At 43.5% G+C, this 27,371-nt stretch overlaps 1 protein-coding gene across 1 annotated transcript; it reads left to right on the forward strand.

The window, feature by feature from the left end:
* Positions 1–222: 222 nt before the first annotated feature.
* Positions 223–26,358, forward strand: LOC140720559 (NACHT, LRR and PYD domains-containing protein 12-like). Its single transcript, XM_073035396.1, has 12 exons — positions 223–332; positions 1,716–1,810; positions 3,954–4,235; positions 6,048–6,214; positions 11,596–11,767; positions 11,868–11,933; positions 21,680–23,417; positions 24,451–24,537; positions 24,693–24,863; positions 25,019–25,189; positions 25,345–25,512; positions 25,655–26,358. The coding sequence occupies exons 2-12, from the start codon at positions 1,801–1,803 to the stop codon at positions 25,740–25,742; spliced, it is 3,120 nt and encodes a 1,039-aa protein (XP_072891497.1). The 5' UTR covers positions 223–332; positions 1,716–1,800; the 3' UTR covers positions 25,743–26,358.
* Positions 26,359–27,371: the final 1,013 nt, after the last annotated feature.

Here is a 27,371-nt window from a genome sequence, read left to right on the forward strand (position 1 = left end):
AGGTTCTGTGATGTGTGAGGGACAATTACAGATTTATTCACTGAGGTTGTTAAATTTGTCTTCAATGTTTAAATTTCAGTGAGTTTTGCTTTCAGGATATTGAGCACAAATGTTTTGTTCTCCTTTATACTGTTAACATGCTTTATTATCTCTCTAATTAAAGTTAGACCTGCGGTGAGAGATTTATTAGTAGAAATACCCACATCTGGAAGCAAACCATGACTGAAGACAAGCGAACAGTAACATGTGAACGAGCCTGAGGATTGAGAGTATCAACTGGAGAGAACCCATCTGACTGAGATTTGCCACTGATTCAGTCAGGAGAGAGTTCGGTGAGTCCCATTGAAACACTGGTCCTTTAGATATTATATACCGGTACAATGGAAGGTAAAAAATAGTTGGAGTAAGACTGATTGTGCCCAGAAGTACCAGTTATGCCACTGCCAGACCCAGTTGCAATCACTCCAGCTCTTTAAAGCCACTCACATTCCCTCAGTGTTTGCTCATTTCAAATCTTGCATCTTCCGATGGTAACTTGTGCTCGGTTCCGATGCTTCCCTGCTTGTCTGCGTTACCCCATAATCATCTCAAAATGTGATAACGATTTATACCATAAATGCTTTGCGCTGTAGTGATTGCAGAAATATGGAATTACCATGAGCTACAGTAACATGTCATTGACCGCTCTGGTTGTTGCAAGCTGCAATATTTACTTACACTCGAGTATATCGACATAGAAGCCTCTGCTGATAGCAAACCTTTTTGTAACACAATGTACAAACACCACAGTTCATTCAGTCCTCACAAGCAAATGACAACCAATGCTTTATATTTACGCACCCTGACGTCATCAAGTACTTTTCTACTAATTACATTGTCAGAAACTGTGAACCAGACATTAAGCAGAGGTGAAAATTCGAAGATATTTTCCCATGGATGTTCTGTATTAGACTTCAGCAAAATCTTTGATAAGATCCCACATGGCAGCCTGGTCTGAAAGTTTAGGCCCTTCATGCGGACAACAGAAAGAGCAAGTTAGATGGATTTAACTTTAGCATAAAGTAGCAAGCAAAGTATAGTGATTGAAGTTTTCTCCTCGTGATGAAGGTGGGTAACAAGTGGTGTGCCGCCAGGGCTACAGGCTATGAACTTTTAAAATTCGTTATTTTGTAGCAATGATTTGAATGCGAGTGCAGAAGGCTTGACCAGTAAGTTCACGGATGACATAAAATTAGTAGACTGTGCTGACAGTGAAGATTGCCGTAACTTATAGGTGATCTAAGTTGGCAGGAGTGGTAAATAGATTGCAAAACCAACAACGGTTTCATGCAATAGTTTGGTGATTATGTGAAGGGAACTGCCAGGGGAAGTGGATGAGGCAGGCACAGTTGTCTAATTACAGAAGCAGTTGGGATGTGTAGATGGAGTGAGGAGGCCAGGAGGGAAATGGATCCATCATAGGAAATTGGGTCCATCTTGGTGGGCACTGTGGTTGGCATTGTCTCATTGGGCAGAAGGGTTTGTATCAGTGCTCTGTTGATCTGTGACTCTATCAATAGGAAGCGTCAGATATCACTGGACAGACTTACAAAAGTTGATAGAAACGGGGAAGGGTTGGCCCCTAATCCAACTGCTGCTCTGATACAGGGGATGGACCTGTTGTCATATTTTCAATCGTACTCTGACTCACTGTTTGCTTGTTGTGTAATTCACAGCATCACCAGCAGGTGGAGCTTCCCCGCACCGGAAACAAAGTGTAAACAAGTCGACGACAATTAGCAATCTTCAGTCAGAATCAGAATGGCTACAGGTATGTTCACTGGGAAGTTTATAATTAAACTTCCGTCCTGTTACTGCACAAGATTTCAGATGAAGAAACTTGCACAGATGTTAAAGTTTCATCCAAAAGGGCCATTGATCCAACTGGTATTGCGGCCTTGTGTAATTGATCAACGTAACAGGTGCAGCGCAGGGACCTGTCACCGGTAATGGTGAAATCACTTCGCTCGCCATGCAAATCTTCTCTTGTGTGAAAAAACCAGGAGGTTCTGAATTAGGTGGTGGTGAGTGAAACAGGAATGCAACAGCAGGTTTGTAGGTTATGTAAAAGTCAAGAGTCAGGGTCTGTTTTGCCTCTAGAGAGGTACTGATGTGTGAGACATCTCCAACTTTCATTAATAAAACTCAGTGCCAGCTGATAGGAACTTTTCCGCAATTTCAGAAATTGTGTGATAACACAGCATTTCATGTTTTGGACAGGCAGCTATCAAACCCCCCCCCCCCCCCCCCCGCCCCTGGTTTTCTTGGCTGCTGCGGAAAGGAGATGAGGGGAGTTTACGAAATGTATTTTTTGTAGCCGAGCCGAGAACATTGCCAGCGTTGGGAATGGCAAAGGATCAGGAGACGACTTACTGTAGATATGTAGATATACTTGCGGTTTGTTTCGGAGTTTTAATACCCCAATGAATGTCTGCGCTGTGGACAAATGGTGAATTTGGTTTCTCAAAAAAAAGGGAGTTTGAATGCTGAAATGTCACAGGAAAAATAAAACAGCAGGAGACAAACATTGAATCAAAAAAAAGAATCGGGTCAATGTAATGTTATAGGTGTGTCGGAATAAAATGAATCCCACTGCATTTCAAGGTGGGATCTAGAGCGGGTAACACACACACACACACACACACACACACACACACACACACACACACACACACACACACACACACACACACACACACACACACACACACACACACACACACACATACACACACATACAATGATGGAGGAACTCAGCAGGTCAGGTAGCAACTATGGAGGGAAATGAATAATCTAAGTCTGAGTTGAGACTCTGAATCAGAAAATGTGCTCATCCAATCCAATCTCTTGTAATTGAAATGTTCAATTTGCAAACTCTCCGGTATTAATACATCCTTCCTGTAGTGTTGTTACCAGAAACGCACACACTATTCCAACTGATTCAACCAACAGTTTATAGCCTTGTCACAAGATCTCCCTGCACCTATATTCTGCGCTGCAGCTAATAACGGTAAACATTCTGTCGACTCCACACATTGTATACCTGGAAACTTCGGGGTTCAAAGTTAATTGAATTTATTATCAGTGTACATATAGACACCACAAAAAATACTGAGGTTATTTTCTTGCGGGCAAGCCAGCCATCTGGATACAAAACTGGCTAGGAGGAAGGAATACGAAGGTTAATAATTGGCGGGCTATTCAGTTTGGAGGCTTATGACCTGTAGTGTGGATGGGCACAAGGTCTACTGTTTGCTCCTTATTTTAAAGATTAGGTAGGTAAAGTTGTTAATGTTGTTCGGAAGTTTGCAGGTGTCAGCAATATTGGTGGTAGAACGGACAGTGAAGGGGGTTATGTAAATTTACAAGGGGTCTGAGATGAACGTGAAAAGTGCACCAAAGAATAGGTTCATTTTGTAAAGTTAAAGAGAGCAGGAGATGCATAGCAAATAGTTGTTTTTCACCCAGTGGTGTGGGCAGTTTGTTGCACAGTGAATGAAGTATGTGTGATCAAACGGATAGGACAGTCTGTAATCCAGTGACTCATCTGTGTGTGACACAGGCGATTGGACAGCGTGTAACCCAGGGATTTTTCTGCTTGTGGAAAATACACTCAGTAATATTACCCGGTATCACCTGACGCTGTTCCCTTTAGATTCCCTGGTCATCAGCACCAAGTTAGTGATCAGTATTACTGTGTCTATCCTGTTCTTTTTCTGGGAGTGCATGTGTCCTGTCACCGGCTTATCAGAATCAGTAACTAGTAGGAAGTGCAGTTCACGTTCACCAGCTCAGTCCCAATCCAAATCTGGTCAGCCAGAGTTTTGGCTCAGTTGTGCCCACCCATTGTGAATCCTTGTTCTGCTCAGCTCCAAATCACTCCAGTATAACCTGCAATTCATCATTTATTTCAGGTGGGAAATGGTTCTGGACAGCAGTCAAGAGATTCTTCCCAGGCAATGCATCGATGGAAGATAATCAGGACAAGGGAAGCAAGGTACCAAAGCAGCGTCGGATTGAGAGCGGTGTCCCAGGCGGATGCAGTCCGGCCGCAGAGAAAGCCGAACAAAATCAGCCCAGACACAGAGGTATCAGGGACACTGATCCGTACTCTGGAAGCAGCACAAGTGGGGTCACTGTCTGTGATCTTGGAAGCTCATTAAAGACGGAATTGTCAAATCCCCAACAAGGAGCGGGTGAGTGAAATATGAGGGTGATGTGTTCGCAGAATGCGGCAGGGAGGAGAACATAAAAACATAAGAGCATAAGAAATAGGAGCAGGGTAAGGCCATCCAGCCCATCGAGCCTGCCCCGACATTCTATTAGATCATGGCTGATCTGTCTGTAAACTCAGCTCCGTCAACCTGCGTTTTCCCCTGAACACTTAATTCCCTTACTATGTAAAAATCTATCTAACTGTATCTTAAATATATTTAGTGAGGAAGCCTCAACTGCTTCCCTGGGCAGAGAATTCCACAGATTCACCACTCTTTGGGAAAAAAGTTTCTCCTCATCTCTTTCCTAAATCTTCTCCCCTGAATCTTAAGGCAATGTCCCCTAGTTCTAGGCTCACCGACAAATGGAAACAATTTTCCTACTTCTGTCTTATCTATCCCTTTCAAATTTTTGTATGTTCCTATAAGATCCCCTCTCATTCTTCTGAATTCCAGAATATAGTCCCAGGCAACTCAATCTCTCCTCATAGATTAACCCCTTCATTTCTGGAATCAACCTGGAGAACCTCCTCTGCACTGCCTCCAAAGCCAGTATATCCTTCCTCAAGTATGGAGAGCAGAACTGCACGCAGTACTGCAGGTGCGGCCTCACCGGTACCCTGTATAGTTGTAGCATGAGCTCCCTGCTCTTGAATACAATCCCTCTAGCAATGAAGACCAACATTCTGTTTGCTTTCTCAATAACCTGTTGTACCTGCAAGCCAAATTTTTGTGATTCATGAACAAGCACTCCCAAGTCCTTTTGCACAACAGCATGCTGTAATCTTTCACCATTTAAATAATATCTGCTCTTCTATTATTCCTTCCAAAGTGGATGATATTGCATTCAGCATTGTTATATTCCATCTGCCAGAAATTGACCTACTCTCTTAACCTATCTATATCCCTCTGCAGACTCTCCACATCCTCTGTACAATTTGCTTTTCCACTCAGTTTAGTGTCATCAGCAAATTTTGCTACTCCACACTCAGTCCACTCTTTCAAAACATCAATGTGAATGGTAAACATCTGCGGGCCAAGCACCAACCCCTGCGACACCCCACTCACCACAGACTGCCAACTGGAAAAACACCCATTTATATCAACTCTCTGCCTTCTATTGGTTAACCAATCCACTATCCATGCCAATACACTTTCTCCAACTCCATGCATCCATATCTTATTCTTAAGTCTCTTGTGCGGCAACTTATCGAACGCCTTCTGGAAATCCAAGTATACGACATCCACCTGTCCCCCCGTCTTTTGCTACATCCTTTTTTCAAAAAGTGATATGACATTTGCTGTCTTCCAATCGGGAGGGTAAGTGTGAGGTCTTATTGGAGGGTAGGTCAGAGGGGAGGGGAAATGTGTGGGACTGGTATATGTGATGTAGTGGTGTACCTGTTACCCCACTACTGGAAATGTGTATTAGAAAATATGGAGCTGTACAAATGAAGAGTGCATTTCCGGTATGTGAATTAAGGGACACCTGGATGGATAGAGTATCTCTGGGAAGTGAATAGCATTGGCATCCCCATCATGTGTTGCCCATCCTAAATTGAACCGAATGAGGGGGTGGCGTGGAGGGGTTGATTTCTTGCAAATGTGGTCCTTCTGGTAAAGTAACTCCCAGAACGTTGTTGGGTTGGCTTTAAGGTTAGTGTTGGAGTTTGGGAGAAAATCTGTGTTTGTAGCTGAAGGCAGGAGTTTCGAGACATGATGTGAGTGCTGTAAAAGCGGTGGAGAAGAGGCATATTTGGGATGGTGCCCACTTGCTCCTTTTTATATTCGCAGACTCAGAGTCTACAATCTCTGACCTCCTGGCAGAGGGGGCTGAATATCGACTATACCAACTGACAAAATTCTACAGGGACAGACTGAAACAAGCGATAGAAGAAGGTGTTGAAAGACTCAGTTGGATGTTGAGACAGGAGGGGCATCTCACTGCGCAGGAACATGGGGTGAGTCTATTTAATGTATCGTCACTGGTATCAGAGGGAAAAGTGATCAAAATTAATCTCCGACATGTTCTAACATTTCTACGTGGCCAACGAGATCCCTGAATTGTCTGCAGAAGATCTGGCCTCAGCTGTAAAACCTGGTAAGTTGTGGAGCGTTGGGAACTACAGTTTCAGTGTCACATTTTCCTCTCGCACCGGTATTTATCAGTGGGGTTTAAGAACAGTGGCTGTATATCTGGACTGTTGGAAAGGCATTCAGACTACAATTCAATCCTCATCTCGTCAGGGCTGTCAGTCAAATTCAGTTGACCCACTGGCTTCACTGCAGTCAGTGAGGGAAGGAGGGAGGGAAAGCTGCCAATCACACCTGCTCTGCTGTCCATCTGAGTTCCCAAACAAATGGGTGGCTGACCATTCAAAGAGTCATAGAGAAGTACTGCGCCAGCTATATCATGCCGAACCATTTAAACTGCCTACTCCCATCAACCTCCAAACAGACCACAGCCCTCCATACCACTACCATCCATATCCATATCGAAACTTCCCTTAAACGTCGAGATCCACCTGGCTTGCTCCACTTTCATTGACCGCTTGTTCCACACTTTCACGACCATCTGAGTGAAAAAGTACCTCCTCATGTTCCCCTTGAACATTTTGTTTTAAGCCATGACCTCTAGTCGTAGTCTAACCGAACGTTAGTGGTAAAAGCCTGCTTGTGTTTATCGTATCTGTAAACATCTATCAAATCTCCCCTCAGTCCTCTACGCTCCAAAGTATTATGAGCGAATTCATTTAGTATTTCCTTATAATTCATGCCCTCCAGTCCCAGTAATATCTTGGTCAACTTTCCCTATGCACCTTCAATCTTATTTGCATCTTTCCTGCAGATAGGTGACCTAAACTGCACACAGTCCTCCAAATTAGGCCTCACCGGCATCTTATACAACTTCAATATGGCATCCCAACTCTGTAATCAATATTTTGATTTATGAAGGCCAGAGACCAAAAGATGATTTACGAACTATCTACCTGTGCCGCCTCTTTCAATGATTTATGTACCTCTATTTCCAGATCCCTTTCTTCTACCACATTCTTCAGTGCCTTGGCCATTCAGTGTGCAAGACTTACCCTGGCTGGTCCTTACAAAGTGCAACACCACAATTGTCTGCATTAAATTCCGTCTGCCATTACTCAGCCCATGTTTCCGGCTGGTCCAGATGCCACTGAAAGCTCTAGTGTTCCTCGGTGTCCACTATAGTACCAGTCTTTGTGTCCTCCGCAAAATCTGCAGAACCAGTTAACTGCGTTATTACACAGATCATTGATATTGTCTGCAAACAATAACAGACCCAGTACCAATCACTGCGGCACTCCACTCGTCACAGGTCTCCGGTCAGAGAGGCAAATATCTGCTACCACTCTCTGGCTTCCCCCATGAAGCCAAAATCTTATCCATTTTATTAACACATCTTGAATGCTGAGTAACTGAACTTCCTTGACCGACCTCCTATGTGGGACCTTGTCATGTGCATTGCTAAAGTTCATGTAGACAACATCCATGTCTTGCCTTCAGCAACTTTCTGGGTAACTTGCTTGAAAAAATCTATGTGTTTTTTTTTCTAAGAACCCTACACTTCGTGATTTTTTATAAATGACCTGGAATAGGAAGTGGAGGGATGGGTTAGTAGGTTTGCTGATGACACAAAGGTTGGGAGTTTTGTGAATAGTGTGTAGGGCTGTCAGAGGTTACACAGGACATTGATAGGATGCAAAACTGGGCTGAAAAGTGGCAGATGGAGTTCAACCCAGATAAGTGTGAGCTGGTTCATTTTGGTAGGTCAATAATGATGGCAAAATATAGCTTTAAGGGTAAGACTCCTGGCAGTGTGGAGGATCAGAGAGATCTTGGGGTCTGAGTCCATAGGTCTCCCAAAGCTGCTAAGCAGGTTGACTCTGTGCCTCTGTGAAGGCATACAGTGCATTGACCTTCAAATTGATTTTAAGAGCTGAGAGTTAATCCTGCAGCTATATAGGACCCTGGTCAGACCCCACTTGGAGTACTGTGCTCAATTCTGTTCGCCTCACTATGCGAGGTATGTGGAATCCATAGAAAGGGTGCAGAGAAGGTTTACAAGGACGCTGCCTGGATTGGGGAGCATGTCTTAAGAGAATAGGTTGAGTGAACTCGGCCGTTTCTCTTTGAGTGATTGAGAATGAGAGGTGACCTGATTGGGATGTACAAGATAATGAGAAGCTTTGATCATGTGAGTAGTCAAAGGCTTTTCCCCAGGGCTGAAATGGCTAGCACGAGAGGGCATAGTTTTAAGGTGCTTGGAAGTAGGTACAGAGATGTCAGGTAAGTTTTTGTTTTACACAGACAGTGGTGAGTGTGTGGGATGGGCTGCCAGCGGCTTTGGGGGAGGCGGAAGCGATAGGGTCCCTTAAGAAACTCCTGGATGACTACATGGAGCTTAGAAAAATAGAGTGTTATAGGTAAAGCCTAGGTAGTTCTAAGGTGGGGACATGTTCGGCACAGCTTTGTGGGCCGAAGGGCCTGTATTGTGCTGTATGTTTACTATGTTTCTATTCGTTAGACATGACCTGCCACACATGAAGCCATGCTGACTATTCCCAATCACTCCACGTCTATCGTAAGTACCAATATATTCCATCCCTTGGAATACCTTCCAGTAACTTTCCCACGACTGGTGTCAGGCTCATCAACCTATAATTCCCTGGGTTATTTTTAGATACTTTCTGAAACAGCAGAACAACTTTTTTTTTTAGGTTATGAGGACACTCAGTCCTCGTTTATTGTCATTTAGAAATGCATGCACATATTAAGAAATGATACAATGTTCCTCCAGAGTGATACCACAAAAAAACAGACAAAACAAAGACTCACACTGACAAAACCACATAATTATAACATATAGCTACAGCAGTGCAAAGCAATACCATAATTTGATAAAAGCAGACCATGGGCACCGTTAAAAAAAAGTCTCAAGTCCCGATCGACTCCAATAGTCCCGATATCAGGCAGCAGAAAGGGAGAAACTCTCCCTGCTATAAACCTCCAGGCACCAACAACTGATGCATTGGAAGCACCCGACCACAGCAGACTCTGAGTCCGTCCGAAAACATCGAGCCTCCGACCAGCCCCTCTGATACAGCCTCCCAAGTGCCATCCTCTGCCGAGGGCCTTCGACCTCGTCCCGGCCGCCGAAACAAGCAAAGCCGAGGTCTCAGAGGCCTTCTCCTCCGGAGATTCCGGACCGCACAGTAGCAGCGGCAGTGAAGCGGGCATTTCAGAAGTTTCTCCAGATGTTCCTCCACGCTCTCACGTCTGTCTCCATCAAATCAGAATTGTGCACGGTAACCTACTTAACAAATAACAGATATCGTTCACCGGAGAGACCACGCACGCTGCGTCACGCCACCATCTTCTCCTCCCTCCAACTTTGATTATCCTCTAATCCTTTGCTTCTTCTGCTATCGCTAAGGATGATATTATTATCTCTGCCCGGGCCGTGGCAATGTGCACACTTGCCTCCCGCAAGCAACACCTAGTCAGGCCTTCGGGATTTATCCACCCTGATTCACCTCAAAATAGCAGACACCTTATCTATAATGTGTATAGATCTTATGAAGTTGATGCAGTTTGGCCTCACTTCAAAATACTTTGTCCATCTCCTGAGTATATATAAATGCAAAGAATGCATTTAAAATCTCCCCCATCTCCTTTGGTTCCATGCATGAATTACCATTTTGATATTCCAGAGGACCAATTTTGACCCCTGCAATCCTTTTGCTCTTAACATGTATGAGGAATCCCTTGATATTCGGAATCACCTTGTCTGCTCAAAGAACCTCGTGCCTTATTTTGGTCCTCCTGATATCCTGATTAAGTGCAATCTTGTATTTTTTCATGCTGACACAACTGTATTTCTATGTTGTATTGACTGTTGTACATACTACTTATTATGACGACAAACACCAGAAAATCTGCAGATGCTGGAAATTCAAGCAACACACACAAAATGCTGGTGGAACGCAGCAGACCAGGCAGCATCTACAGGGAGAAGTACAGTCAACGTTCGGGTCCAGACCCTTCGGCAGGACTAAGAGTCTCGACCCGAAACATCGACAGTGCTTCTACCTATAGATGCTGCCTGTCCTGCTGCGTTCCACCAGCATTTGGTGTGTGTTGCTACTTATTATCAATTACTTCAAACTACACATTGCACATTTAGATGGATACGTAACGCAAAGATTTTTACTCCTCTAGTATATTAAGAATGTAAGTAGTAAAGTCAATTCATTCGATTCATGTCATGGATGCCACACAAAACATGACTGTAAGGGCAGGACAGGGGCTGCATGTCTCTCGTTTAAGTGAATCCTTTCATTACTGTGAAGATGTGAGTTAGGAGTGCGATGGTGCCGCCGGCATTTGCCTCGGCATGTTACCCCTGCAACAGCTGAAGCTGAGCATCACGCGGGGTAGATGGTTCTGGCATCAAGTTAATGAATATTATGTATCCTTTTGCTCCGTCAGAAACTGCCTGCAGTTTGTGCAGAAGTTCAGCAGCACTGATTGCATCTCCCAAACCTGCAAATCCATCAAACCACGGCTAGGCAGTGGAAATGTTGCTCACTGCCACCTGGCGCATCCACTTCAAGTCTCAGCTCACCCTGACTTTGGGAAATCTCACCGTTCCTTCTTCAGCACCGGGAATTCATCCTGGAGATCCCCGCTCATGGCTGCGTGATTTATCTTCATCAGCAGTTATAAACTGTTACTCCTCAACGGACAAATAGGGATGAAGAGTCAACAGTGGGTTTGTAATGGCAGTTATTTAACATGCATTTTCAGATATGATTCCCACCCGTATCTGTTCCAGGCCATGCTGAATGCCTGTTAATCTGAATGTGGCTGTTCTGATTACCTGCATTTCAGCTTCTGAGAATTCAATTTTCTCCCAATGTGTCTGAGATTCGGTCCCAAAATCCATTTTTTTTGCTCCCTCAGTCCCCCCTCTCTTTTGCTTTTGTTGTTACATGCTGGTTTACTCTGCGTTGTTTCCGCATAATTGTGTTAATGCAGACCCTATCAGGAACGTCCCTGGAAATTTTTTCTTTGGATGAAAAATAACATTCATAGAAGTCTTTGCTGCACTAATCCTCAAACCTATGGCTAAATATGTGGTGTAGGTTTTATTTCAGCAGTTGTTGTGCCAGAAGAAACATCTAACATGTCAGACATAAATTCTTAAATTTATTCAATTCTTATTAAAGCAACAGGAGCTTACAGGATCATGTAAAAACTCTTTCTGACTTTCTATCTGCTCCACAATAAATTCATTGTTTTCCTTTTATAGAAAGTCACTGAGCTGACAGAGAAGGGAAACCGGGCAGAGAGTTCCAGACTCTTCCTCAGTTTGGTGATGGGCAAAGGCTCCCGGGCCCGGAGGGCGATGTGGGAATCCTTTGTGGCATGGAGGACTGAGTTACCGAAGTTGGACAGAATACTGAGGGAAATACAGGAACGAGGTATGTTAAAACCACGCACTGAACACAAAGGCACATTGAAATAAACAGTTTAAATTATTTTAGTTCTGTTTTCAAGGACGTTTTTCTTTGAATTAAACAGACCCTGATCCAGAGGAATACATTAACATCGCCCGAGGGTCATCTGAATTACCCACTCAACTGATAGGTGAGTGATGACATTCCCAGTCATGGGTCACTTCTTTATACGTTATCTGTCTTTATTAATCATTCAAAATAATGCAAGGGCAAGTGAAGCGATCATTCCTCAGGCCATCATTGCTGTGAGTGGGTCAGAGTGTGATGTAGTTTTGGCTCGTCAGGCTTGGGCTATGGGAAGTATCTGGTAAGATTCCATTTTTGTTCTTAATTCTTCATTCCTTATCTGATAGGGCATAGGAGTGGAGTGTGGAGTGAGAGTACCTCCAGGGGCAGTCTTTTGTACTGTGCTGAGATGTGTGAGTTCTTGGAGACCTCCAGTCTCCTGGACAACCACAACAGCAGCAGGTGCACCCAGCTACAGCACTGGAGTAGCAGCTCGAGGACCTTTTGCTCATACGGGAGAATGAGGAGGTGATAGATAAGAGCTGCAGGGAAGGGGCAAGAGGCAGGGAGCTGGGTGACTGTCAGGAGAAGGAAAAGAAATGCACAATCAGTGCAGAGTATACTTGTGGCCGTTTCCCTCTATAATAAGTATACCACTTTAGATACTGTTGAAGAGAATGTCTAACCAGGGGAGAGCTGCAGTCACAGGGTTTCTGGGACTGAGTCTGGTGTTGTGGCTTAGAAGAGATAAGAGATGAATTGGACGTCAGTGGTGATAGGAAATTCCATAGTCGGAGGATAAGCGACGAGGTTCTGTGGGCACGATAGAGATACACAGATGGTATGTTGCTTCCCAGGTGTCAGTGTCATGGATGTCCCAGAATGGATCCATGGCATTCTAAAGCAGCCAGAGGTCTTGAAACAAATTGGCACAAATGACACAAGTAGGAAATGTGATTAGGTCCTGAAGAGAGATTTTATGGAGTTACATAGAAAATTGAAAATCGGGACATCTAGGTTAGTTATCTCAGAGTAAGAGTACAATGAATTGAAAGGTAAATTTCAGAGGAACTCACGCAAGGGGCAGGGGATTGTCTTGCTGCTTGATCCTAATCCAACTCACATACTTCCACTTCTTCATTGGGCAGAAGATACATAAACCTGAAAGTATCAAGGACAACTTTAATTCTGCATTTCTAAGACTATTAAAAGGTCACATTCTATGTTAAGATGAGCTCTTATTTACAACACATATAATAATATCAAAGTAAAAAGTAAGTTTATTATCACCACTTATATGTCACCATATGCGACCCAGAGATTCATTTTGTTCCTGGCCTACTCAATAAGTACAATAACCATAATAGGGCCAGTGAAGGACTGTACCGAACAGGTTGGACAACCAGTCTGCAAGATACAAAAGACTGCAAATACAGAAGAAATACATAATAATAAATATATAAGCGGATTCATAGGATGTGGGAACAATCCTATGGGGCAAGTTTAGTTTCCGCTCTGTTTGAAGAATTATTTGTTGAGGGATAATAACTGTTCCTGAACCTCTTGGCATGAGTCCTGAAGAGGTTCAGTGTTTTAAATGTAATGTAAAGCAAAGTCTCAGTTCTTTTCGCCATAAATGTGATATGATGCTTTGTTGAAGAAGAGCTGAGAGGTTCTTGCAACGTCAGCACCACTAATCCTTCAGCAGCACTTGTAAAAAAAACTGACCATCTGATCAATTGATTCATGCATCTGTTATTTAAATTACACTTCTTGCCGAGTGTTGGATTCCATCGGATTGTATTGTCCGTGTTGTTGATGGGTTTTCTTTCCCTGATTTGCAATTGATGCAAATTGATTCAGGAGCAGCTTCTTCTTCTAAGTTAGCCTTCTGAGCAGTCCATGAACATGACCTTGCTAATCCTGCTTTGCGGTATATAGTTCTTTCATTTCTTATTGTCAATTATACTAGTTTTTATGTCCTGCGCTCTACTGTGCCAAAAAGCAACACATTTCATAACGTTTCTTAGATATAATAAGGCGTATTCTGCGAGTTGTAAGCCACTGACATAAAACAACAGAGCAAATGACCTATTCTGGAGTTTTATTCACATGATTTATGAAGGAAGACCGATTTTATACTTGTTGGAGTTTAGACATTTAAGATTAGATTTCAGTGAAACATAAGATCCTCAGACATTTTATTAGGGTGCATCTGAGGGGAGTGGGGAGGAGGTCCCCTCCTGTGGGGTTATCCAGAAGAAACATGTGCTCTTTAATATTAAAAAAGTCCATATTTGAAAGAGGTAAGATAATAATAATTACTTTTGAATAATAAGATAAAACGGATCTTTTGCCTAAAGGAGAAATCACAAATAACCCATCAAAATAGCCTCCTATTGTTTTACAAACTAAATATGAAATTGTAACATCATGCATCTCACTAATAATCACCTCTCATTTAGGTAACCACAGTATACTTGCGAAGAGCAGAAAGTGTGCAGTAAGGGTATGAAAAGCTGTAAGGAACAACTGAGAATAGCCAATTCAAGCCAACAGGAAAAGCATAAAGTCATTCACTTTGTTACATTGACTATCAAAAACATTTGATTCTGTCCCACACTCGTTGTTAATAGAAGTTCATAATGTACACAAATACACCCAACACTTGCGAAATTCGCACAATATATGATGAAGCATTGGCGTGCTCTAATCGCTCTGTCTATTCTCAATCAAAAAAGAACAACCACCAATAAATAAAAGGAGATATTTCTCAGTGCGACTCTTTAAATCCATGGTGGTTTTGCCTGGTTTTAAATTTTCTCACTAATTTACTGAATTGTATAAAGATAGGGTAACAAATTAGCAAAATGAAACATACAGACAAACAAATTATACCTTGGCATACCTTCTATACATGGATACATGGATGAATTAAAATTATACTCTCCATCCATAAAAGGTAAAACAATTAATTCAAATAGTAGAGCTATTTTGAAAAGATAGAAACATCACCTTTGGTCTTGATAAGTGCAGAACATACAACAGATTTTGTAGTACCATTAAGAAGGCCACTCATGCAAGCAGCCCTGATGGAAATAAATCGAATATTCTCATGTTAGATTTCCAGAGCTGGAATCCACAACTAAACACTTAAATAATGCAGCAAGCAACATCATGTTAAGGCAGTTAAAATCTCTATTGCTACACTATTGCTATTCAAAGCTGATAAATATCGGATGGTGGTCTCCAGACGCTAGAGCGTTTCCCCTTTACGGAAAGCAGAAAGCAGAAACTGGGCTGGATTCTTACTTGCATATGCTATTTTGCTGACAGATATACAGTTTCTGGAAAATATAATCGAAGTTTGCAGAGGATGATTGTTGTGTTCTTCTGCTTTCGGGAGACCTGGATATCCCCGTCACTCTAGATGCAGTTTTACAGATCGCTGACATCACATTTACTATCAAGATGGGACTGATGAATATTTCAAAGGCAGAGGAGTAGGAGCATGCTTCATTATCCACTGCTGGTGGTGTACAAACATGGCAGTTCTATTCCAGTCCTGCTCTCTGAACCTGGAAGATCTTGGGAACAACTATACTCCACTTTATCTCTCATGGGAGTTTTCAGCCATCATCTTGGTGGCGGGGTATAGCCCACCACAGGCCCGAGTCCAACAGTCTCTATTGAGCGGGGCGACAGGCATCAATAAACAGCACACCCTGATGTTTTCCCCGTCGTCTTGGGGAATTTTAACCGAGCTAGCGTGAAACAGTCTCTAAATAGTTATTAACAACATATCACTTGTGGAACCAGAGGAGTAACACATAGGACCACTGTGATGCAACAATCATCTCACTGTGCCATCCTACACCTGTAATTTGGAAAGTCTGATCTATGGATAGATATTGAAGACCACAGCAACAGTAGAGGGGACCAATAAGGTTTAGATACAGGAGACACAGGAGCACTTACAAAACAACTTTGAGTTCATAGACTGGACTGTTCAACATTTTTATTCAAATCTGAATGAATACTCCCCAGTTATTACTGACTCTAAAAACCTGTGTGGATGTGTCTATGCCTACCAGAATATATTATACATAGCTGAATCAAAATCCGTACATGAACCAAGAGATTTGTAAATGTCTGGGGAAGGACAATATCGGTGCATTAAAGTCTGGTGATCCAGGACTGCGCAAGAAGGCCAGGTATGACATATGGAGGATTATCTCAAGAGCAAAATAACCATTCTGATTGAGGTTGGAGGCGTAATTGGATGCACGTCAACTCTGGCAGTGCTTGCAGGCCATTACTTCCCACAAAGCGCAAACACAATGAATTTCGGAGATGTTTCGCTCCCAGTGGGGATTAACAGCTTTTATGCACGCATTGAAATGGAGAATACAACTACTGCAATGAGAGTCTCTGCAGCATCCACTGACCCTGGGATCTCTGACTCGGAAGCCGATTTCAGAAGGTCTTTCAATACGTTAAGTGCTTGCAAGGGAGCAGCCCCGATGCCGTACCTGTTAGGGCTCTGAAATTCTGTGTCAACTAACTGTCGTGTGTATTCAATGGTATTTTCAACTTCTCATTGCTCTGATTGTAAGTTCCCACCTGCTTTAATAGGGAGAAGTCATAACAATTCCCAAGAGGAACAGGGTGAGATGCCTTAATGACTATTGTCCCGCAGCACTCAGTTCCACAATGAAGGACTTTGAGAGGTTGGCTATGGCTTGAATCAACCCCTGCCTCAGCTAGGACATAGACCCAATGTAATTTGCATATCACCACTATTTGTCTACAGCGGATGCGATTTCATTGGCTCTTTCCGCGGCCATGGATCACCCGGAGGATAATAATACTTACGTCAGACATAACATGATCGTTTGAACAGGTATGATCAAAAAGCTCCAGAACCTGGGCTGCCGAACCTATCACTGCAAATGAATTGTTAAGTTCCTCACCAGAAGACCACTGTCTGTGCGGAATGGAAATAATATCTCCACTTGGCTGATAATCAAGACTGGCGCAACTTAATGATGAGTGCTTATCCCACTGTTCTTTTCTCTCTGCATCCATAATTGTGTGGCTAGACACAGCTCTAGTGCTATCTCTAACGTTGCTGAAGACACAACTATTATTGTCAGAGTTTCAGATGGTGATGGAAGTGCGCAGAGGAGCGAAACATTTCAGCTTGTTGAGTGGTGTTGTAGCAAAAATCTTGAGCACAATGTCAGTAGGACAAGGGAATTGATATTGGACTTCACAAAGATTAAGATGAGGGGGCACACACCTGTCCTCAAAAAGGTGTCAAGATCTCTGAGCATCCTACCTGGTCCCAACATTGTCTACCTTCAGATCGTTCATCTTCCAAAGAACCTTCTCTCTAGTAATGGTAACTTCAGATACTCATGACCCGTCAATACCTGGAACTTCCACCATACTGCTGATGTCTTCCACATGAAGATTGATGCAAAATACTTTTTCAGATCATTCACCATTTGCTTGTTCCACATTAGTACATCTTCAGCCTCATTTTCCAGCGGTCCAATATCCATTCTTTCTTCTCTTTTATGCATCCGAAGAAACTTCTGGAATTGACTTTTTATATAATTGTCTAGCTTACTGTCATATTCCATCTTTAACTTCATGATTTTTAGTTGATATTTATTGATATTTAAAAGCTTCCTCTAATTTCCCACTGTTTTTTGTTCTGTTATGCTCACTCTCTTTGGGATTGACTTCTTTTGTTAGCCACGGTTGTGTCTTCTTGTTTTTGGAACACTTCTTCCTCCATGGGACGGATATATCATGTGCCTTCTGAATTGCTTCCAGAAATTCCAGCCATTGCTGCTCTGCCGTCATTCCTGCCAGTGTTATTTTCCAATCAATTCTGCACACCTCTATAATTTCATCTCATGCCTCTATAATTTCATTTACTCCACTGTAATATTGATATATCTGACCTTAACTTCTCCTTCTCAAATTTCAGGGTGAAGGCCATCATATTATAGTCACTTACCCCGATAGGGTTTTTTACCTAATGCTCTCTAATCAATTCCAGTCTATTGCACAATATGCAATCCAAAATAGCTGATCCACTAGTGGTCTCAACCACAGCATTCAAGAGATCCCCCCTCTTGGAATCCCACAACATCCTGACTACCAATCCTACCTGCAAATTGAAATCCCCCATGACAATTGTAACATTTTCCTTTTGGCATGCATTTTCTGTCTCCCGCTGTAACTTGTCGATCACATCCTTTTACTGTTTGGGCGTTTGTATATAACTACCATTAGGGTCTTTTTACATCTTCAAAGCCCGATGCTCCAAAGAGGCACATCCATCAGTTAGGAACCGCATCACTCATGCCATGCCCAATTCTTATTGCTACAGTTGGGGAGGAGGTACCTGAGCTTGAGGACATTCACACAAGGAACCACTTTTTCCCCTGTGCCATCAGCAGAATACAATGCAACCGATGGATGAATATGAAATATATAAGTATTGTCGATATCAACAAACAATGAAAATACCTCATTCTGCAATAAAGGGAAATGTTTAATTGGAATTTACTTCAATGCTTAAGAAAATCTGCGATGCAATCGTCAAAATGCAGCAAAGTGATAAGCGCTTTCGGTATACCTATATTAATATTCTTTTGGTGCAATATGTTGGCCTGTTACCGATCTGGAAAACTTACAAAGAAAAAAAGAGGGACTGAATGAAAAGTTTTAGGAACACATTATGTGCACTCGAACGCACTGAGGTTAAGCAATAGCCTATAACTTTCCTTTGGACTTGGAGGCAATTTGATGCGGCAGGGCTGAGGCCGAGAGCCAGGAGAATCCCGAAGTCCGATTGACTTGTGCACCAGGCCGAGTAGGAAATGTTGGGTACAGTTCCCCGGAGTATTGAAGCGACAGAACCAGATGTTTGGAAGGCACTGGGTGCCGGGTTGAAATTGAAAAGTCGGGTACAGGACGATACCGGAATCTACGCCCCCAGACCGTATCGAAGTGAGTGAAGTGGTGCTTGGATGATGATTTAAGCTCTTGGCCAGACTGATAAACGTTAGAGTATCAGGGTCTGAGGCGAAAGAGAGGGGCGGTTCAACACTGAGGAGTCCAGTAGAACAGAGGGATCTAGGAATACAGATACAAAATTCCCTAAATGTGGCGTCACATCTAGACAAGAGTAGTAAGGAGAGCTTTTGGTACATTGCCCTTTATAAATCAAAGTATTGAGTATAAGAGTTGGAATGTAATGGTGAGGTTGTATAAGACATTGGTGAGACCGAAATTGGAGTATTGTGTGCAGTGTTGATCACCTAATTACAGGAAGGATATTAATAAGGTTGAACAAGTGCAGAGAAGGTTTACCAGGATGTTGCCGGGACTTGAGAAACTGAGCTACAGAGAATAGTTGACTAGTTTAGGAATTTATTCCCTGGAGCGTAGGAGAATGAGGGTAAATTTGATAGAGGTGTATAAAATTATGATGGGTATAGATGAGTGAATGCAAGCAGGTTTTTTCCACTAAGGCTAGGGGAGGAAAAATAAACAGAGGACATGTTTTAAGGGTGAAGGAGGAAAAGTTTAAAGGGAACATTGGGGAAGGTGCTTCTTCTCGTAGAGAGTGGTGGGAGTGAGGAATGAGCTGCCAGATGAAGTGGTAAATGCGGGCTCACTTTTAACATTTAAGAAAAACTTGGACAGGTACATGGATGAGAGGTATATGGAGGAATATAGTTCAGGTTCAGGTCAGTGGGACTAGGCAGAAAAATGGTTTGGCACAGCCAAGAACGGCCAAAAGGCCTGTTTGGTGCTGGAATGTTCTATGGTTCTATGGTTCTAAAAAGATAACGAATGGAAGAGCATGTCCTTCCATGGAAGATATCGCCACGATTTGAGCAGACTAGATTTTGACAAGAACGGCTGGCTCTTAATTGAAGGTTTCATCCCAGAAACAGAAGGATTTCTTATGGCAACATGGGAACAGTTGGTTAGCACGAAAATATCTAAAATACAAAAACAAAAGACCCACAATTTGAAGATGATAAATTCAGACAAAGACAAGAGATACAATCCAACACATTACAATATCCTGCAGCATTGATTAATTACAGTGGAAAGCATCATTCATCAAAATATTGCTTCACAGTGCACATTCTTAAAAGACACAGTACCTTACTATAAATACAAACCTGATTCAGTTTTAGAATCAAAGTCCTGCAAATTACACTATGGCTGATCCATCATTACAGAGAGGACAATGTATCCAGGATAAAAAGTCAAGAAGAACTTACTTACTGAATAGACATAACCATTCCAAACACACGTGACATACAGAAATCAATTGCTGAAAAACACCAGAAATCTGCTGAATTAGCAAAATAAACTGAAAGACTGTGCAGCACGCTGTCCCAATAGTAATATCTGCAACTGGTATCATCCCAAAGTCACTACATAATAACATTAAACAATTAGTTCTACAAAGAAATATTTATGTAAATCCACAGAAAGCAACAATGTTAAACACCACTAGAGTAGTCCGGAATTTCCTATCAATTGAGAGATGAGTGTGTTTGGCTTGCCTGCGCCTCAGAAAAAACCAGTGTGAGCTTAGAAAAAATAAATCATAACCTATTAATAAAGCAATTCTTACCCTGACGATGTAGTTCATAGTGCATTACAATGGGATAAAGTGCAAACTAGGAAATAAAAGACAAAATGAAGGTTCAATGTAAAGGCTTTGCATTGGTGTTTAAAAGTGACAGCTTCAGTCTGCATCCTTTACACATTAGTAGCAAATATCCGAGTCTATGCGGTTTATATATATATATATATATATATATATATATGTGTGTGTGTGTTTGTCTGTACCTCAGACATTTGCATAGTACAGTAGTTTTAGGTGAGGATCTCTGCAGTTTAGGAGCGTAGTTCAATTAAAATCTGACCTGCCAATGACACTTTGGCCTTGTACGTTATTGTCTGCCTGCTCTGCATTTTCTCAGCAACTGAAACACTGTTTCCCTGAGCTATTCTGTTCTCTTTTTCCTTGTACGGCCTCATTGCACCGATATGATGAAATGATGTATTTGCATCTCATGCAGAAAGGTTGTCTATTGTACCTCGGTGCATGTGCCAATAATATGGCAATTTACCGATTTATTGTTGTCAACAATACAGCGCCTCACAGAGTGATCGTCACCAGTTGCCAACACTTCACTAAGCTCTCTGACAAATACGACGTCCATCACTGAGACGCTTCTGGTCTCTCCCATTCATGGAGATTCATCTCCACTTTTCCACCCCTCCTCCATCACTGACATTGAAAACTATCAGCTTTCTTTCTTCTCATTCCGTTGGGTTATCATTACAAAACATCACTGTGACTCTCTCCACAGAGGCTGCCCGACCGGAGTATTTCCCGCATATTCTGCTCCTGTTTTGATGCAAGAGTAGTGGACACTTACCAAAATGCACAGTGTCCTGCTCTCCATATTTCCACAGCAGATGAACATTAACATCGTCTGATAATGATGCAAACAATGCGTTAAATAGTGTGAAATGTTGTTGTGTTGGATGTGCAGTCAGGATTGCAATAGGATATCAGGGGAATGTTCGCCTTCACATGTAACTAGTATCACAATATCAGTATTGTATCTTTTCTAAGACATGCATCCCTGTTAGTTCCGATGTCTGTGAACAGCATTTTACTTTATGTCCTAATATCCATGGATGCAATGAATTAATTCATGTAATCTCAAACACTGAATCTTGAAATGCAGTTATAATATTCTTTGTCAGTTGAGCTACTGAACTTTTTGACTATGTTCTCTGTTCCCATGAAAGACGTTCAACAGATACACAAGGAGACTCTGCGGGCACAGACTGAAACACTGAGAGTGAACACGATCCTGATGAGGGAGAAGGTGAAGGTTTTCCAGCTGGTTGATCGATACGCTGAGCTCACGGTCATTTCTACTGTTCAACATCGGAGTCTGGTGGAACATGAGCTACTGGCAAGAGGCAGAGTCCACGAGGAGTGGAGACAGAAGCATCTCAGTGGAGAACTGGAAAAAATCGGGACAGATCACTTGTTCCAGAGCACCTTTTCCCAGACTAAATCCAAATCTGGGAGTTCTGCAGCATTGGTCGGAATCCCTGGGATTGGGAAAACAACAATGGTGCAAAAGATTGTTTATGACTGGGCCGCAGGGAAAATATATCAACAATTCCAGTTTGTCTTCAGTTTCAGATTCCGGGATTTAAACACCATTAATTGCCGAATAAACTTGAGGGAACTGATTCTGGATCAGTATCCTTACTTTGGGAACAACCTGAGAGAGGTCTGGAAGAACCCAGAGGGATTGCTGTTTATATTCGATGGTTTGGATGAATTTAAGCACACAATTCATTTTGCTGACAATCGAAGAGACACAGAATGCGACCAGCAGTGCTCAGATCCAGAGTGGTGGTGTGAAGTGTCTGACATTGTGTACAGTTTAATCCAGGGTAAGCTGCTCCCAGGGTGTTCAGTGCTGGTGACCAGCCGAACCACTGCATTGCCCTTACTGGAAAAGGCAGAGATTAGTGTCTGGGCTGAAATCCTGGGATTGGTTGATGAAAAACGGAAGGAATATTTCATCAGACATTTTGAAGATCAGACGGTGGCAGCAGCTGTTTTCAAATATGTGAAGGAGAACGAGATCCTGTACACCATGAGCTACAACCCCTCCTACTGTTGGATCCTCGCTCTGGCACTGGGACCCTTCTTCACACAAAGAGTCAGGGACCCGCAGCAATTTCCCAAGACCATCACCCAACTGTACTCCAACTATATTTACAACATCCTGAAAAACCACGGCCGTGAGATTGAGAACCCCCGTGATGTGTTACTCAGGGTTGGTCAGATGGCCTTCAGAGGAGTGTCTGATAAGACGATTGTATTTACAGATGGAGATTTGATCAAGAACAATCTTCAGCCTTCCCAGTTCATGTCCGGGTACTTGATGGAGCTATTGGAAGGAGGGGATGCTCCCCCGTGTGTGGTGTACACATTCCCACACCTCACTATCCAAGAGTTTGTAGCTGCAGTCGCACAATTCCTGAATCCACATCCCGGGGATATCCTGAAATTCCTCACTGAAGCCCAGAACACGACAGATGGGCGATTTGAGGTATTTCTCCGTTTTGTTGCTGGTCTCTCCTCCCCAATGACAGCTCGGGGCCTGGAGGAGTTTCTGGGCCCATTTCCTCATGAAACAACCTGCCAGGTGATTGACTGGGTGAAGGAGGAGGTTAAACGCCAGAGTGGAAACACGAGGAGTGAAGCTGGTAAAAAGAGCCTCCTGAACACATTGCACTACCTGTTTGAGTCTCAGAATCGCTGGCTGGCTCAGGCCGCACTGGGATCTGTGAAAACACTTTCATTCAGTGAAATGACACTGACTCCAATTGACTGCGCAGTCCTGTCTCATGTCATCGGACTCTGTGATTCAATAAAACACCTCGACGTGGAGAACTGTCACATTCAGTGTGAAGGAATCCAGCGGCTGGGACCCGGGCTGCACAAGTGCCAGGAGTTGAGGTAACTTGATTTGTATCTCTGAACTATGAAACTGTTCCATTGTGCTGTTTCAATGTAAAACGATTTGGGTAAAACTGTAGGATATCAGGTAATAAAAGACTGTGTTAAATGACCATGGTATAGGTCAGTAATTCCCAAGGACCGGAGGGTTCTGTGGTTCCTTGTGAAGGGATGTTGGAGACTTCATCAGATCAGTGGACAATGGCCATTGGTTTAATGGTAGTAAATCACAGGAATGGCCGTGTTTCTCACTGCCTGTGACACGTCCATTGACAATATTCCTTCTCACTGTTACTGACTCCCAGACCGACACTGACTGCAGCAGTGGGTCTGAGATTCACACCCCCAACCGGTGAGGGACAAGAGACCGTCAGCAGACTGTCCCAGTGAGAAGGAAAGAAATACCATTGTGAGATTGTCCTCCCCTGCCCTTCCCCATGTGTGACTATCACCATCACTCACTACTAGATACTCAGACTCCTTGGGCTCTTCTCCCCTTCCAAATTTGGGTCTCAGTTCAGACACACCCCTCCCGTGCAATATTTTACTGGATCAACCTATCATGTTGGACTCTTCCCCATTCTCCTTCCTCCTGTTGGATCTCTCTTCCCCATCCCCTTCCACCTGCATGTTCTGTCTTCCTATCCCTTTTCCTCAGGTGGTGCCTCTTCCACATCTCCTATCGGAATTATAATTTGTGAATTTATAATTCACAAATCCTCCTCACTGTGGGTATATCTCCCACATTTCTGCCCTGACCCTACCAATGCTCTCAAGTCAGTAACACTTCTTTTCACCGTCTGGGAGTGAGACAGAATGTGTGGAGTTTACAGGGTCACACCGACAGACTAAATTACTGACATTCGGTGAATACCCTGGAGCTGGTCAGTGAGGGACATTGACAGTGATGGGAACTCCAATCAGTGATTTACTGAAAATTTTAATGTTTCCTGAAATATCCGAGTGAGAGAGGGTTTCTCAGACTCACGGTTTTTGAATCACTTTTTTCATCAATTTGTCTGTTTGACTTTAGACTTGGGGCAAATAAACTGGGAGATTCTGGAGTGAAACTGGTGTCTGCAGCTCTGAGGAACCCAGAGTGTAAAATACAGCAACTGTGGTAAGTACCAGGCTGTCGGAGATTGTGTTTACCGTCACTGGGTGTCTGACACTGAACATTAATGTGATCAGTAATTGTGTTACTGAAAAACACTGGGGATTTGTACTGTCTCCGGTCTCTCTGTGTCCTTCACCCTCACTCTCTCTCATCTCCAGGCTGAACCATGTTGGTCTCACAGATTCTGGTGCCGTGGATCTCGTCTCGACTCTCAGAACAAACCGATTACTGACGGAGCTGAACCTCAGTGAAAATGAACTGCGTGATTCAGGAGTGAAACTGGTGTCTGCGGTTCTGAGGAACCTGGAGTGTAAAATACAGACACTGGAGTAAGTACCAGATTGTTGGAGATTTTATTTACAGTCACTGGGTGTCTGACACTGAACATTAATGTGATCAATAATTGTGTTACTGATAAGCACTAGGGGTTTGTACCATCTCCTGTGTCTCTCTCTTATTCACTGTTTGCCTCTCTCATCTCCAGGTTGAGGGATGTCGGTCTCACAGATTCTGGTGCTGAGGATCTCGCCTCCGCTCTCAGTACAAACCCATCACTGACGGAGCTGGACCTGAGTCATAATAAACTGGGAGATTCAGGAGTGAAACTGGTGTCTGCGGCTCTGGGGAACCCGGTGTGTAAAATACAGAAACTGGAGTAAGTACCAGACTGTGGGAGATTGTGTTTACAGTCACTGGGTGTCTGACACTGAACATTAATGGGATCAGTAATTGTGTTACTGATAAACACTGGGGATTTGTACCGACCCTGTCTCTCTGTCTTTCATTCCCACTCTCTCGCGTTATCTGCAGGCTGAGGAAGGTTGGCCTCACAGATTCTGGTGCCGAGCATCTTGTCTCCGCACTCAGTACAAACCCATCACTGACGGAGCTGAACCTGGGAATTAACTCCCTCACAGACCGATCTGCACCCGCTCTCTGTCGCCTCATATTGACCCTCCCAAATCTGGAGTGGATCCGGTGAGTGTTTGTGTTAACGTTCAATGTGATAAAATATCAGGGGTATTGGTCTGTGAGCATGTTGAAACATTATCCCCGTACCCTGTTACTGACAATGATGTGTAAACTGTTTATTTCATCTCTGTTCTTCAATGTGTTTCAGACTGGTGGGGAATCGGTTCAGTGAGACCGGGGAGAAGGAACTAAGATCGGTGCAGGATCACAGACCTGGACTGATAGTGATCCTTTGAACATCTGAATGCGTGAACATCCCCACACTTATGGTGACATTTTCACCGATTCCCCAAGCTCCTCTTTAATGCCCGCACTCCAGGTTTGATTCCTAATGATTCTAACGGAACGGTCTCTAGTCTCGCGCTTTGTGAATTTTGAAGCTGTCCTGCAGTGACGTATTTCCTCCTCTTGTCCAATGCCGCTGATTCTGACGCATGACCAAGTTCGAGATCTCACACAAGTTAGGCTCTGCGGAATTGCACAGTCAGGAAGAGCCCAGTGGCCGGGTTCATTCTAGGACACGAGTATCCCGGGGTGGGATTATCCGGGGAGAGAATCCTTTTGTTTACTTTGCTGAGGACAGTACTTTCGGCTGTCTGGCAGATACAATGATGTTAAATTGACAAATACTTCGGCAGTGACCCTGGATCTACAGGGATCTCTGAATTGTGATTTTATAATCATCGGTTCCCCGATGCAGAGTGACGGTGAGAAACGGGACTGATGATTCAACCTGTCATTCGGTGTCGCCGGTCAGTTAATTTTGTGTGACTGTGAGTGAGTCAGGAGCAGCTTATTTATTCCCGCACGTTACAAGCTCACACATTGTACATTTGTCATGATGAAATCAATAAACAGCTGTAACTTCCTGTCTTGTCGGACTTTAGTCTCATTAGAGGAGAAACAGTGACCTGGAGTTACTGCTGCCCCCCAGCACCCGGTGAACTGAAATAATGGGTTTGAGCTCCTCACACTGGTACAGCAGCGTCTCAGCTGAGGGATGTCAGTCTGGTGGCGTCTGGTCTTCAGGACCTCTTCACTCCTCATCCCCCAGTCAGTCTGACACACCGCTTCCTCATACCCCAGAATCACGCACTCCCCTGACCCCTGCCTTCCTGCGTGCTCTCCTTGCCCCCGCAGACAAATACGACAAAAGATATTGGAAGCTCATACACTGTATGATATCTGACCTGCATCGACAAAGGTTGCGAACAAGACAGGGATGGGGAATCGAACAGAAGCAATCAACACGGAGTGAAGCTCCCTCTACACCGCCCATCTCATACTCCCGGTGTCTGACACTGACTTAAGCTCCCCACGAAGGATCCCATTACACACTCCCAGGTCACACACATAGTGAAGCTCCCTCCACGCCGTCCCAATACACACTCTCCGTGTCAGGCCCAGAGTGAAGTTCCCTCTGACTGAAGCTTCTCCTGCATATTCCCATGACACACTCTGAGGATCAGTCACAGTTTTAATCTTCCTCCTCCCCATCTATTCACACAGTCCCGGTGTCAGAAATAGAGTGTACCTCTGTCCACATCATCCCATCATACATTTCCGGGTCAGACGCAGAGTGGTTCATAAAACACAGTCCAATCACACATTCCCAGGGTCAAACACAGAGTGGACCTCTCACAACGGCATACCATCACACACTTTCGGGGTTAGGCAAAGGATTAAGCTACCCCCAACCCTTCAGAACGCACACTCCCAGTGTCAGACATAGTGTTAAGCTCCCAAAACACTGTCCCAACAAATAGTCCTGGAGTCAAGCACTGAGTGAAGATCCCTCCGCATCGTCCCATCATACACTCTGGGGCTCAGATACAGAGAGAATTCCCTCTACCCTGTCCCATCAC

Source organism: Hemitrygon akajei, unplaced genomic scaffold, assembly GCF_048418815.1.
Source record: "Hemitrygon akajei unplaced genomic scaffold, sHemAka1.3 Scf000045, whole genome shotgun sequence".
NCBI classification, from domain to species: Eukaryota; Metazoa; Chordata; class Chondrichthyes; order Myliobatiformes; family Dasyatidae; genus Hemitrygon; species Hemitrygon akajei.

Bases quoted from the DNA above. Each gene is read 5' to 3' on its own strand.
- LOC140720559 (XM_073035396.1), top strand. The intron at 25,190-25,344 runs GTAAGTACCAGA...CGTTATCTGCAG, and splicing joins TGTAAAATACAGAAACTGGA to GCTGAGGAAGGTTGGCCTCA. The intron at 25,513-25,654 runs GTGAGTGTTTGT...AATGTGTTTCAG, and splicing joins CCAAATCTGGAGTGGATCCG to ACTGGTGGGGAATCGGTTCA.